The 12,773-nt window shown below is 38.8% G+C and overlaps 1 protein-coding gene across 4 annotated transcripts in view; it reads right to left on the bottom strand.

Moving 5' to 3' along the window:
* Positions 1-12,773, bottom strand: part of UFSP2 (UFM1 specific peptidase 2) — a 25,397-nt gene extending 12,624 nt beyond the window's left edge. For 2 of the 4 annotated variants that reach the window (XR_001883462.1, XM_017862561.1), the window contains exons 1-7: positions 12,640-12,773; positions 9,268-9,346; positions 5,081-5,264; positions 4,933-4,999; positions 2,142-2,299; positions 1,583-1,775; positions 138-284 (exon numbers count right to left, since the gene is read on the bottom strand). Coding sequence is in view for 3 of the 4 variants with exons in the window: in XM_017862561.1 (XP_017718050.1) it covers positions 138-284; positions 1,583-1,775; positions 2,142-2,299; positions 4,933-4,999; positions 5,081-5,264; positions 9,268-9,346; positions 12,640-12,642 (831 nt within the window). In the remaining variant the exon portion in view is untranslated. The remainder of the gene's footprint in view (positions 1-137; positions 285-1,582; positions 1,776-2,141; positions 2,300-4,932; positions 5,000-5,080; positions 5,265-9,267; positions 9,347-12,639) is intronic. The other 2 variants (XM_017862563.1, XM_017862562.1) reach the window with 2 other exon arrangements.

Here is a 12,773-nt window from a genome sequence, read left to right as displayed (position 1 = left end):
ATGCCTCTTAACAGAGATGGGTGATAAATCATGTTTTAGGAATGAATACATCATGAATCAAGTCTTCTACCAGGTACCAACAAAAAACAACTAATAACATTACTGATCAAGTGACTCCCATAATTAGTTAAACTCACCATACCAGTCTCCATGTTAGGTGGATTAAGATAAGTATGTGGATTTCTAATGTAACCATCTTTGTATGGTTCATCTGGAAAGTGATAAGCATTAGACCTTTTGAAATAGGGTCTGTCATGAGGCAGATTGAAGAGATCATGTAACTCCTAAAATAAATCAGAATCAACGGAAAAAGAAAAAATGTTGGTGATTTAGATTCCTAGTCAATAAATAAACTAAAGATGTTATAAAACACAGAAAATTATATATGGGTTATAAAAGTTTCCAAACACTTATGGTTTGATTCAGTAACATCAAAGATAGTGGAAACTGAACTAAAACCAAGTAAGATTTATTTTCGTTTTCGTCTGTATCTGGGTAGAAACTGGAAGGGAACAGAGAAAAATGAATATAAATTGTTAGAGTAAGAGAACTGAGATAATTTTTAAATAATTATTATAACACAGTCTGTTAAAATACATCCAGGCTAAAGACTGGCTTTGAAATAGCCTTGTAAATGAGTAAATTATAATTAACAATAATTATATCAAAGTATTTTGAAAAATCATGTCTAGAGTGTTTTACAAATATTTTATATTTTAAGTGGTAGTGATTGAGCTACACAGTAGAAGTTAGTGGTCTAAAACCAACCAATATGGCAGGAAAATAAATACACAAACATGTTTAAAATGTGATATCTTCCCAACTGTATAGAAACATGTAATAGCTACTTTAACATTTTGACATGTTCTTTATCATATCTTGTGCGCTCGTGGTTTGAAAAGTTCAGCTCCTGTAGCTGCTGCTTCTACAAACCAAGTCACCGCCGCATACAGAGGGTCAGGGTATTACATCTCTCCCTAAGGACAGAAATTAGGAAGACACTCCGTGGTCTAATTTGATGGGTTCTAAGCAAGTCCACATACCAAAAAGATGTATTCCACAACCAGTCATTTTGCCAGTAAACCTCATTACTCTGAATGCTGGTAATGTTTTCTCCAAAATTCCTCTAATAAAGCCCAAATAACCTTACTTGTGGAGTATTACCATAAACCCTACTCCGAATTAGCGTAAGTTATCATTTTCCTTCCCTAACTGTAATCTTGTCTCTTTCACAAACCTGGAAGTTACAGAAATTTGTTTACACCAGCTACTTTAGGCATGTAAGCACCTTTTCATTTCTATATTTCATTAGGGAAAAATATTAAAATTTCACAGAATATATGAACCACACCGAGCATTTAAAATTAAAATGTTACATACAGGTTCAACATAAGACTTTTTCACTAATACTACTAAAATTTCATGAGAACAGAAATTAAATAATGTGTAAAATGAACAGTCTAACTTCCACACTTTTAAGTTAAATCACAAAATACCTTCCATTTAGTGGAAATATATAATTAAATACAAAACGAATGATAGTCATTATTGTTTTTTCTAAGAATAAATGAACTGGTTTTACCTTCCTATAGGCCTGCAGCTGGCCATCTGGTATTCCTGAAGGATAGGAAATTGTTACAAGATTTTTTTTCCCTGGTAATAAAAAGTGCAGTGGTTCAGGGACCACAATAGACGTTCCTTTCATATATTTCAAAATACATTTTTCCATGTCAGTTAGTTGATCATGAATTGCATCAACTAGGAGTTTACGAACTCTGTGGGGGGAAACATATAAGTGTATTAACAAAAGTTATAGTGGCTACAATAAAGAGAAGTACAGAACTAATATATTCTTAATATAGTAAAAAAACTTGATTGGACTAGGTTTGCTAAAGGAAGTCTGGATTATGCATTATAAAAGAAACTGTGTATTTGCTCTTGTGGATAAAGGGAAATCCTCCAGGTTTTAGCAAGCTACCCACCCTACTTCCTCCAAATAACCATTTAATTAATAGATGGCTCTTAGGTTAATAATAAACAAGGAGAAAATCACAGCTTAGGTATGCCTACAGGATACAGAAACATGGGTTTGGGGAAGGGCCCTGATTTAAATGTGGCAGTGGTACTACAAAAATACTTACTTTCCCCATGTTTCTTCTGGAGCAACAGATACAACTGCATCGACAGGTAAAGTCATATTAACATAATGGTGTCCTCCACTTTCCCTTTCAATGATGGGCGTTACAGCTGCCAGGGAGGTTGACATTTCCAGCATAAGATCTATATTTACTATTTGATGCTATATAGATAAGCAGGAATAGTCAACTTGTAGTACATTAAACACTAAATATAAAGAGTAAGTAAAAAGACTTCAAAAATGTATTTTTTATTAAGAAAAAAATGTAAGACTAGTCAAGTACAGTAGTGAAAAGGGGGGAAAGAGTAGAGAACAAGGAGTTCAATCTGTAATTGGCTGTAAATGATCAAGTGAGATAACCCACTACCCCCAGACCAGCCAGGAAAAGGACTTTTAAAGGATAGTATATAAAGCGGTACTACAGTAAAAAGATTAAAAGCACAAGTATTATTTTAAAAAGAAATTACTTTCTGCTTCAAAATCATGTGGGGAGAGGGATTAAGAAGTAAAGATGAAATCAGACCGGCCATGTGTTGATAAACATTAAAGCCAGGCATAGGTTCACTGGGGTTCATTACATGATTCTCTCCACTCTTATATTGATTTAAAATTTTTAAAAAATCAAATGAACATAAAATAACCACACACCAAAGGAACTTTTAAACATATAACTATATACCCCGGTCTAATACATAAATAACGATAAACAAATACTGAATTCTACTTTGTAGGTTTGATTTTTACAGAGGTATGGAACAATTCTGAAATTCACACTAAACAAATTTTGCAAAATATTGAGGATCCTGGGAGACAGACTTCTCACTGGGAAAAGGTCAAGCACTCCAGGGTTGAAGTGGAACTGGAGGTATCAATGTGATTTACATAGATAAAAATGAATGTGTTATATGTGTGTGTGTGTGTGTGTGTGTGTGTGGACAGTATAAGTGTCTAAAAGTTTGTGCCCATGGAAAAATAACTGATTCCCCAGCTAGAACAGGGAAAGCACATATTGCACCTGGAATATCTGATGGAAAAAAGTAGGAAGTGCCCAAAATTACAATGTTAGAAAGGCACCGGAGCCAGCTGGAAGAAGCTTCTATTGGCCAAATCTTGGAAACTGTGAGCATCAAAATAACTAATGATAGTACCAGATTATAAAAATCTGCATAAAATAAGAATCCATGGCAGATAACACAGAAGGAAATGATAGATTTAGAAAAATCACCACTTTGTAATCACCAGGTTAATATTGGATTCCGGCAAAAATTATCAATGGATGCTAAAAGTGATGGGTAAAAATCTGATGAGGACTAAACTAAGATACATATGTAGTATCAAAGTTTCTTCCCACAAGATACTAATTATAAGGGGAAAAAAACAGTACCTTTACCACGGATAAAACTGGTGGATGCCATCTTAAGTAAGTGAAGTTAACCTCACCAATAATAGGGACAGACTGATAACTGTTTCTCTTTCATATGATGTGCTGAGGTCACAACATCGCTTCTGTGGTATCCCTGCCAATAATGCATGACCTAACTCTAATAGCAAGGAAGCATAAAACAAATCCAAAAGGAGTAACAGTCTTAAAAAGAATTCACCTGTACCCCTCAAAATGTCAAGCTCCAACTACTGTTAATTTTCAAATCATTGTATCCAGCCCATAATTATTTTGTGCATTCCACATCTATAAATCTAACAGCTCATCTGTACTTCTTACTGAGGTCTTAAACATGGCCCAAACCAACCTCATGTCCTCCTCACCTTCCATCTTTACCCACGCAAGAAACTGATCTTGCCAGTTAGTTTCCAAGCAGAATCCATTGTATCCCTAAATATCTCTTGTATCCAATCCCTTTGCTGTATTTCCATAGCTAGTGGTTTAGTTAGGCCTCTTCTAAAGAGGCCTGTGCTCACCTCTCCAGCCTTATGTCCACCCATTCTCCCTCTACTAGCCTGCAAACACTGTAGTCATATTAACTTTGTACAACTTCGTGCCTTGAAGAAGCATCTCCATTTTTTATCTTCAACATCTATTCAAGTCTGTGGCACATGGCAGGTACTCAGTAATATTGGTTCAAAAATCAACAGAACCAGCCAGGCGCGGTGGCTCATGCCTGTAATCCCAGCACTTTGGGAGCCCAAGGCAGGTGGATCACCTGAGGGCAGGAGTTTGAGACCAGCCTGGCCAACATGGTGAAATCCTGTCTCTACTAAAAATACAAAAACTAGCCGGGCGTGGTGGCGGGCACCTGTAGTCCCAGACACTCAGAAGGCTGAGGCAGGAGAATCGCTTGAACCCCGGAGGCGGAGGTTGCAGTGAGCTGAGATTGTGCCATGGGACTCCAGTTTGGGCAACAAGAGTGAAACTCCATCTCAAAACACACACACACACACACACACACACACACACAAAAGCAACAGAACCAAGAATAGTGTGAAGAAAAATAAACCATTTACTATTTATTTTATGTGGCACAGTGTGTCGCTCTGTCATGATTCAGAATGCCTCGATTTAATTTAAATAATTTATAAATGTCTTCAGGCTGTTTTATTTTCGTGGGAGCAGAGAAAGCATTTCAATAACAACCCTTCTGAGATTATGTATTATAATGAGACAAAAGCTGAGATACGTAAGACAAATATAACTTTTGGCAAGTCATTTAATCTTTTTGGACATCAATATTCTGACCTATGATAAGAGGGTTAGATTAAATTATTTCTAAGGTTGCACTCAGTTCCAAATTCAAAGATTTAACATTTTTATCAGTAGAGAAGACAGATGGTTTGCTTACCATGTCTGATAACTTTTTGTCCTTCTTTCTCATGAATTTTCGTTTGATATCTTCTTCCGGCTCAAATCTAAATTTTTAATACACAAAGACATTTATAATATGAAATGATGTTTTGAAAACATTTCTAGAAATCTTCAAACGTACTCACTGAATAAAGCGCAGTATGTTCTTACAAGCAGAAGCATCAGTCAGTTCTCCAGGAATGGTGTTTATGTCACTGTTAGGCCATATATACACTGAACTGTGGCAAATTCTGAACACAAGGGCGTTTGAAGAAAGCTTGGTTGACAGGTCACTCAACACATGTTTCAGTGCCTTCTTGAGAAAAATTTCTAAATTAAAAGAATATAAATAGAAGTTAAGAAAAACAAATTTTTCAACATGAATGGTTCCAAACATACACAAAAGTAGAGCATAGTAAAACTCTCAATACCCATTCCCCATATTCAATAATTATTTTAAAATTTTTTGCCTATATTTTTAAAAACTTCAGACAAAATTCACAGACCATAAAATTCATTCTTTTAAAGCAATTTAGGGCTTTTAGTATATTCATAAGGTTTTATAATCATCACTAATTCTAGAACATTTTCATCACTCCAAAAAGAAACCCTGTACCTACCAGCAGTCATTTCTCATTCCCCCCACTTTTCTCAAGTTGAAAATTTTCTGATTTACCTCCTACGTCTTTTTTTTTCTTTTCTTTTCTTTTTTTTTTTTTGAGACGGAGTCTCACTCTGTCACCCAGGCTGGAGTGCAGTGGCAAGAACTGGGCTCACTGCAAGCTCCACCTCCTGGGTTCACGCCTTTCTCCTGTCTCAGCCTCCCAAGTAGCTGGGTCTACAGGTGCCCACCACCACACCTGGCTAATTTTTGTATTTTTAGTAGAGACGGGGTTTCATTGTGTTAGCCAGGATGGTCTCGATCCCCTGACCTCGTGATCTGCCTGCCCCGGCCTCCCAAAGTGCTGGGATTACAGGCATAAGCCACCATGCCTCGCCCGCCTACATCTTTTCTAATTTGCACATGGTACTCCATGGGCTGGTGGAGGTGCTGGAACACAATATCTAAGTTTAAATCCTGTTCAATCCACTTACTAACTGTATGATCTTAGTTTTTATCTCTCAGCTTCCTTTGCAAAATGAAAAGAATTTCAGCATACTACCCACGGCAATTATTAACCTACTTTTTTCTTTATGGATTTGCCTATTCTGGACATTTTACATAAGTGGAATCATATACTATGTGACTTTTTGTGTCTGGCTTCTTTCACTCAGCATAATGTTTCATCTGTATCATAGCATGAATCAGTATTTCATTCCTATTTATGGCAGGATAATATTCCATTGTGTGGATACACCAATTTTGTTATTCATTCATAAACTGATGTACATTTGTTTCCACTATTTGACTGTCATGTATATGCTCCCATGAATATTTGTGCATAAGTTCAGCTTCTGTGTGGATGTGTTTTCAATTCTCACCTAGAGGAGAATTTCTGAATCACATGGCAACTCTATTTAACACTTTCAGGAACGGCCAAGCTGTTTTCAGCAGCCGCACCATTTTATATTCCCATCAGTAATGTATAAGATTCTAATTACTATTAAAATAATGTACTACTTATAGCAATAAAACTATTGAGTGAAATTTAAATGTCTTAGCTCTTTTTCTCCTTGGACTATATCCCACTACGCCCATATAATCGAAGTTCTGGGTTCTCAAGTCACAGTTGCTTTTTCTTCCTCTGTATGGTTATGTCACCAACATGGTATTTGCTTTAGTTTGTTTTTGTTTTCAAGGATTTCGTTTCAATAGACTTTTTTTTTTTTTTTTTTTTTGAGACAGAGTCTCGCTCTGTCGCCCGGGCTGGAGTGCAGTGGCCGGATCTCAGCTCACTGCAAGCTCCGCCTCCCGGGTTTACGCCATTCTCCTGCCTCAGCCTCCCGAGTAGCTGGGACTACAGGCGCCGCCACCTCGCCCGGCTAGTTTTTTGTATTTTAGTAGAGACGGGGTTTCAGCATGTTAGCCAGGATGGTCTCGATCTCCTGACCTCGTGATCCGCCCGTCTCGGCCTCCCAAAGTGCTGGGATTACAGGCTTGAGCCACCGCGCCCGGCCTTCAATAGACTTTTTAAAAAATGTTTGAATATTCAAAAAATTCGAGGATTTTAATATTTTGAATACTCAACATATTCAATTTGGAAACATTTTTATGTTTCCAAAGTCAAAACAATATAAGAAGATACAGTCAAAGGGGACAATCCTCACCTTAGCCTTACATTCCTAAATCCTAAGCCTGTTTAACCTCGTAGTGAAATATTTATTCAATGACCTGATTCTGCTCAAAAAGTATTTAAAAAACAAATAAATAAATAATGTCCACACTGGTATCTTGATAAATAAATACTTTGGGGCTATCATAGAGATTATTCGTAACCAATCAGATATTAAAATATCTTGATATGTTTCAGAAAGCAGAATTTAAAGACTTTCCGTTGCACTACAAAAGACAAACATAATTTTAAATTAGCTTCTGTTTATCTCTAAAGGACTATTTGGTAAAGTTACCTAAAAAAAATTGTGAAGGCTTTAAAGTTACGCATGTCCATTCTCCAGATTTTCTCATTAATGAGAGTCCCTTTGTTGAGTGTTGACAGAGTTCGATTACGGAGGAGGAATACAATAAGTCAGAAGACAAGTTCAAATATATTAATTACTAGGTAAAAAGTATCTGCAGTCCTTGTTTGCATTTGCTTATTGGATTACTGGCTGATTAATGGGTTGATTCTACTTTGGAATAAGATTATAGTAAAGTATGTTTCCAGTTTACATCCAGTTGTGAAACGTAAGATTTTATCCATAAAGTAACATTTTAGGAAAAAACGACACTCTACTAACAACATAGGCCTGAAAATGAGTAATTCAGTCCTTATAAAATGGTTCTCATATTAATGGCACATTCAAATTACCTAGAAAGCTTACTGATGCTTGGGTCTCTGTCCCAGAAATGTAGTTTAATGTAGTCTGGTGGTAGGGATGCAAATGTGGACCAAAACTGAGAACAATATACTGGTTGAAGGGATGGGTGGAAAATAATATTCTGCACCCTCTCCCTCCCTTCCACGGGGCTAGGAAAGGATGGCCAGCTGCAATCTCCTTCAAGGATTGCTGGTATCTCATCAGTTTAGGTGCCTGTCGCCTCCAAATTTCATGTTGAAATGGGATCCCCAGTGTTGGAAGTGGGGCCTGGTGGGAGGCGTTTGAATCATGGTCCCTCACGAATGGCTTGGTGCCATCCTCACAGTAATAAGAGCGAGTTCTCACTCTTATCAGTTCACAAAAGAGCTGGTTCTTTAAAACAGCCTGGCACCTCCTCCCCTCTCTTTTGCTCCTTCTTTTGCCATGTGATACACTGCCCCTCATTTGCCTTCTACCATGATTTAAAGTTTCCTGAGCCTCACCAGAAGCATATACTGGCACTATGCTTTTTGTACAGTCTGCAGAACTGTGAGCCAAATAAACCTCTTCTTTGTAAATTACCCAGTCGCGGGTATTCCTTTGGAGCGATGCAAAACAGACTAATATAGTACTTTTCACTCCTTATCTTTCTGAACTGCTCTGTGGCTTCTGGCACCACCAATCGTACTTTTCATGAGTGATTTCATTTATTATGACGGTGTTAACTATCATCCTTCAGAGACATGACATTCTCTAGCTCCAACTCCGACCACACTCTTCTAAATTTCTGACTCAGCCAAATGCCTGTTGGGAATCTGTACTTGACCTCCCACTGGCATCAAATGAAACAAAATCTCAAACACAGCTCATCCCATTCCTCCTGATGTTCTTTATCTCAGTTTGCGACTGTCGTTCAAGTCAGCAACAGGAAGACACGCTAGAATCTGCTTCCTATAAACCTTGTTGACTTTTCTCCCGCAGAGTTCTTGTGCCCACCCCATACAATGCAGTATTTAAGAGAGTAGGTTCTGGAGACTCAGGATTATATGTACAACTGCAAGTCTATAATGTACAATTCTTGATGCACATTTACAATATGCTCATTGTGGACAGTTACATTTATTGTGACAATGAAGAGGGGAGTAAAGTTTCTTAAGAAAGGGAACATCTTTTTCTAATCTGCACAGAGGTGTGCCATGGGCTGGTGGGTGTGCTGGAACACAGTGTCTAAGTGTAAGTCCCATTTAATGTACTTACTAACAATATAATCTTAGTTCATCCTATCTCTCACTCAGTTTCATTTGCAAAATGGAGATAATATCAGTAAATTTCACTATCAATTTTCTAATAAAAAAGAATTTTTCAGAAGACCTACCATTAGGAGTAGCTAGCTGAAAAGCTAAATCAAGGCCTCCTCTTATTCTGAAGAGTATATCCATACTTTCTGAAATCACCTAGAACAAATAGAGATAAAGACAAACTCCCTTGTAAAACAAAACAAACTCATTTTCATATAAATTAGAATCTAATTGAGTTTAGTGTTAAGACATTAATTAATCTTGATTCTTCAAATTATTTCATGAGTTAATTCACGGAAAAAACGAAAACAAAAGCAACTCCAAAATTTTAAATCAGGGGTTCTCAACCTTTGTTCTGTACTGAAATCACCCGGGGAGCTTGAAATACTGATACCTGGGCTGTACTCCCAGAGATTCTGATTAATTGGTCTGAGGGGTAGGTCTAAGCACAGGGATTTTTTTTTTTTTTTTTTTTTTGAGACAGGGTCTCACTCTGTCACCCAGGCTGGAGTGCAGTGGCACAATCTCAGCTCACTGCAACCTCCGCCACCTGGGTTTAAGAGATTCTCCTGCCTCAGCCTCCCATGTAGCTGAGATTACAGGCATGCACCACCACGCCTGGCTAATTTTGTATTTTTAGTAAAGATGGGATCTCAGAATATTGGCCAGGTTGGTCTTGAACTCCTGGTCTCAAGTGATCCACCCGTCTCAGCCTCCCAAAGTGCTGGGATTGCAGGCGTGAGCCACCGCACCCAGCTGGCACAGGGATATTTGAAAGTACCCTATGCCCCCATGCCAGTGATTCTAATGTGAACAGTTGAGAACTACTGCTTTAAGACAATCTTCCTAAATTATAATCTTGACAGATTTAACAATGACAATAAAACATCAACGGTAAAGAACTAGTTTAAGAATGTGACAAGGCACTGAACCTAATATAAGAATACCAGGGAGTCAAGACAATGAGAGGAAACTAATACTGAGGATGGGATATTAACTGGTGGAATTCTTCAGAGAATATGGCAGGAAGAATCAAAGGTTTATACTCATAGGCTTGATCTAGTGATATGCATTTAGAATCTTAGACTTAGTCTAAGAAAAATCTGAAAACCACACAAAGATTCAGGTATACGGATATTAACTGCCAACAACAGGAGATTGGTTTTAAAAAAAATGAATATCATATAGCCATAAGAAAACCATGTTTTTGCTGAAAATTAAAAGGCACAGGACAATGCTTACAACTTACAAAGGGAAAAGAGCACATGCAAAATGGAACAGATCAGTTCTTAACTTGGATCCATATGCTGAGTTTCAGTTGGTTGATGATATATGACAAATGACATGTATCATTGTGTGTGTACATATATACACACAGATACATATATTCATATATATATACATATATACACACACACGACAGAAAGAGACAGGAAGGGAGCAAAGACAGGGTGAGATTTCTTTTGGGAAGAGGTTTCAAAATTTCATCAGATTCTCAACACATCTCTCAAACAGACTGAAGAACCACAGTACACACTAAGACCCCTATTTTGAAATAAATGAATAAGTACTAACATTTACTGAGCTCTTCAAATGTAAAAGGCAGGCAGGCTGCAGTGGCTCACGCCTGTAATCCCAACACTTTGGGAGGCAGAGGGAGGAGGATCACTTTGAAGCCCAGGAGTTACAGACCAGACTGGGTAACATAGGAAGACCCCCATCTCTTAAAAAAAAAAAAAATTTAGCTGAATGTGGTGGCCTGCACCTGTAGTCCCAGCTACTCGGGAGGTTGAGGTGGGAGGATTGCTTGGGCCTGGGAGGCCAATGCTGCAGGGAGCCATGATCACACCACTGCACTCCAGCCTGAGCAACAGAGCAAGATCTTGTCTCCAAAAAATAAAATAAAATAAAACAAAAACATGTAAAAGGCACTATGCTAAACATACATACTCACTCCAATCCTCAGAACAGTATTAAATAGGCACCAACACAATTTTTCTCATTTTACAAATCCTTTGTCACATTTCTATAAGGGTCACTGTTTTTATTTATTCTAAAATTGTAGTCTGCTGAAAGATCATATACCCTTTGTCCCAATTCTACTTCTGGGAATTTATTCTAAGGAAACAATCAAGGAAGGTCGGGACAAATTCAGCTTCAATGTTGTCCATTTATTCTACTGTTGTTCATCACAGAAAAATAAACGGAAACCACTTAAATAGCTATTAATAAGAAGTCAGTTAAATAAAGAATACTACCACACAAACTAGTATGTACCCATTTAAATAAAAAATATTTAAAGATACTGAAGATAAAAGTTAGACAGGAAAGAGCACATTTTAACTCTGCTACTGACTGTATAATTTTACACAATTTAACTCATCACTTAAGTCTGTTTCTCTTCTGTAAAACTGAAAAACTCCACAACTTCCCAGGGTTGTTATGAAGATTCCGTAAGACATCCTTCATAAAAGCACTAGTCTTCCTAGACTTCCGATTTAGCTGAGATACTCTCTGAAGAAATAATACTGAAGCTGAGATCTGAAGGTGGAGTGAAGGTGCAACAGCCCATTCCAGGCAGGGGCATCGATGAGTGAAGATCTGGTTAAAAGACCACGTAGGTGAATACACCAGATGGTTAGATCTCAAGGCCAAGGATGGTAAGAGTGGAGACCGTGACAACAGACAGACATTTAGAAGTAGAATCTATAGGACTTGATCATTGATTGCACGTCCGGGAGTTGAGAAGAGGGAGATGTCAAGGATGATTTCCAGGTTTTGGGCAGGCACAACAGGATGTATGGTGGTGCCATTTATAGAGTTGGGGGTTCCTGGAGGAAGAGCAGGTGTGGGGTGTGGAGAGGTGGAAATGCTCAGTTTGGATCTTGCTGAGTTTGAAATACATATGAGCTATCCAAGTGGAGGCACGGTTAGCAGATTTGTGGGTGTGGAGCTCAGAAGAAAGGTCTAACTTAGAGATAAAATTTTAGGAGAACGCATAGCGTGTAAAGCATCCCTGAAGAGCACCAACATTTAGGATAGGGATTGGAGAACCCTGCTGAGCAATGAGGCAGGAGGGAAACCAGGGGAGGGAAACACCACGGAAACTAGGGGAATATAATATAGAAGAAAGTTGCGCCTGTCTTTCCCAGGTTAAGCCCTTCGTGCAAGGCTTCAAAAACGCCGAAAAGTCTCTCAAAATGCTTTCACACAGAGGAGCAGCAAGGGGTGCGTGCCCAAAGTGGCCGAGGCGGGGTGCACACTTGTATGGGACACTTTCCCTGCGGCCCGGCGCGGAGACAGGCGAACCGGAGGGCCGTCCAGCCCACGGAGCTCGCAGCTGCCATCTTGGGCCCCGGCAGGACCAGCTCCTTTCAGGAGCCCTGCTCGTGGCGGCTGCCAAAGTCCGGGGAAAAACACAGGGATCGGTGACTAGCAGAGATACTCACCATGTCCGCGACGTGGCGGTGACAGGGACGAGGACGCCTGCCCAAAGCCTCCGGGGGACGGCCCTGAAGTTGCGTCACCTCACGGTCGAGGGGCGGGGCCCGGGCGGACCAACTACAACTCCCGACATGCTCGG

Source organism: Rhinopithecus bieti, unplaced genomic scaffold, assembly GCF_001698545.2.
Source record: "Rhinopithecus bieti isolate Rb0 unplaced genomic scaffold, ASM169854v2 scaffold_56174, whole genome shotgun sequence".
Taxonomy (NCBI): Eukaryota; Metazoa; Chordata; class Mammalia; order Primates; family Cercopithecidae; genus Rhinopithecus; species Rhinopithecus bieti.
The sequence above is the reverse complement of the archived record's forward strand: the minus strand, read 5'-3'. Positions and strand labels throughout refer to the sequence as shown.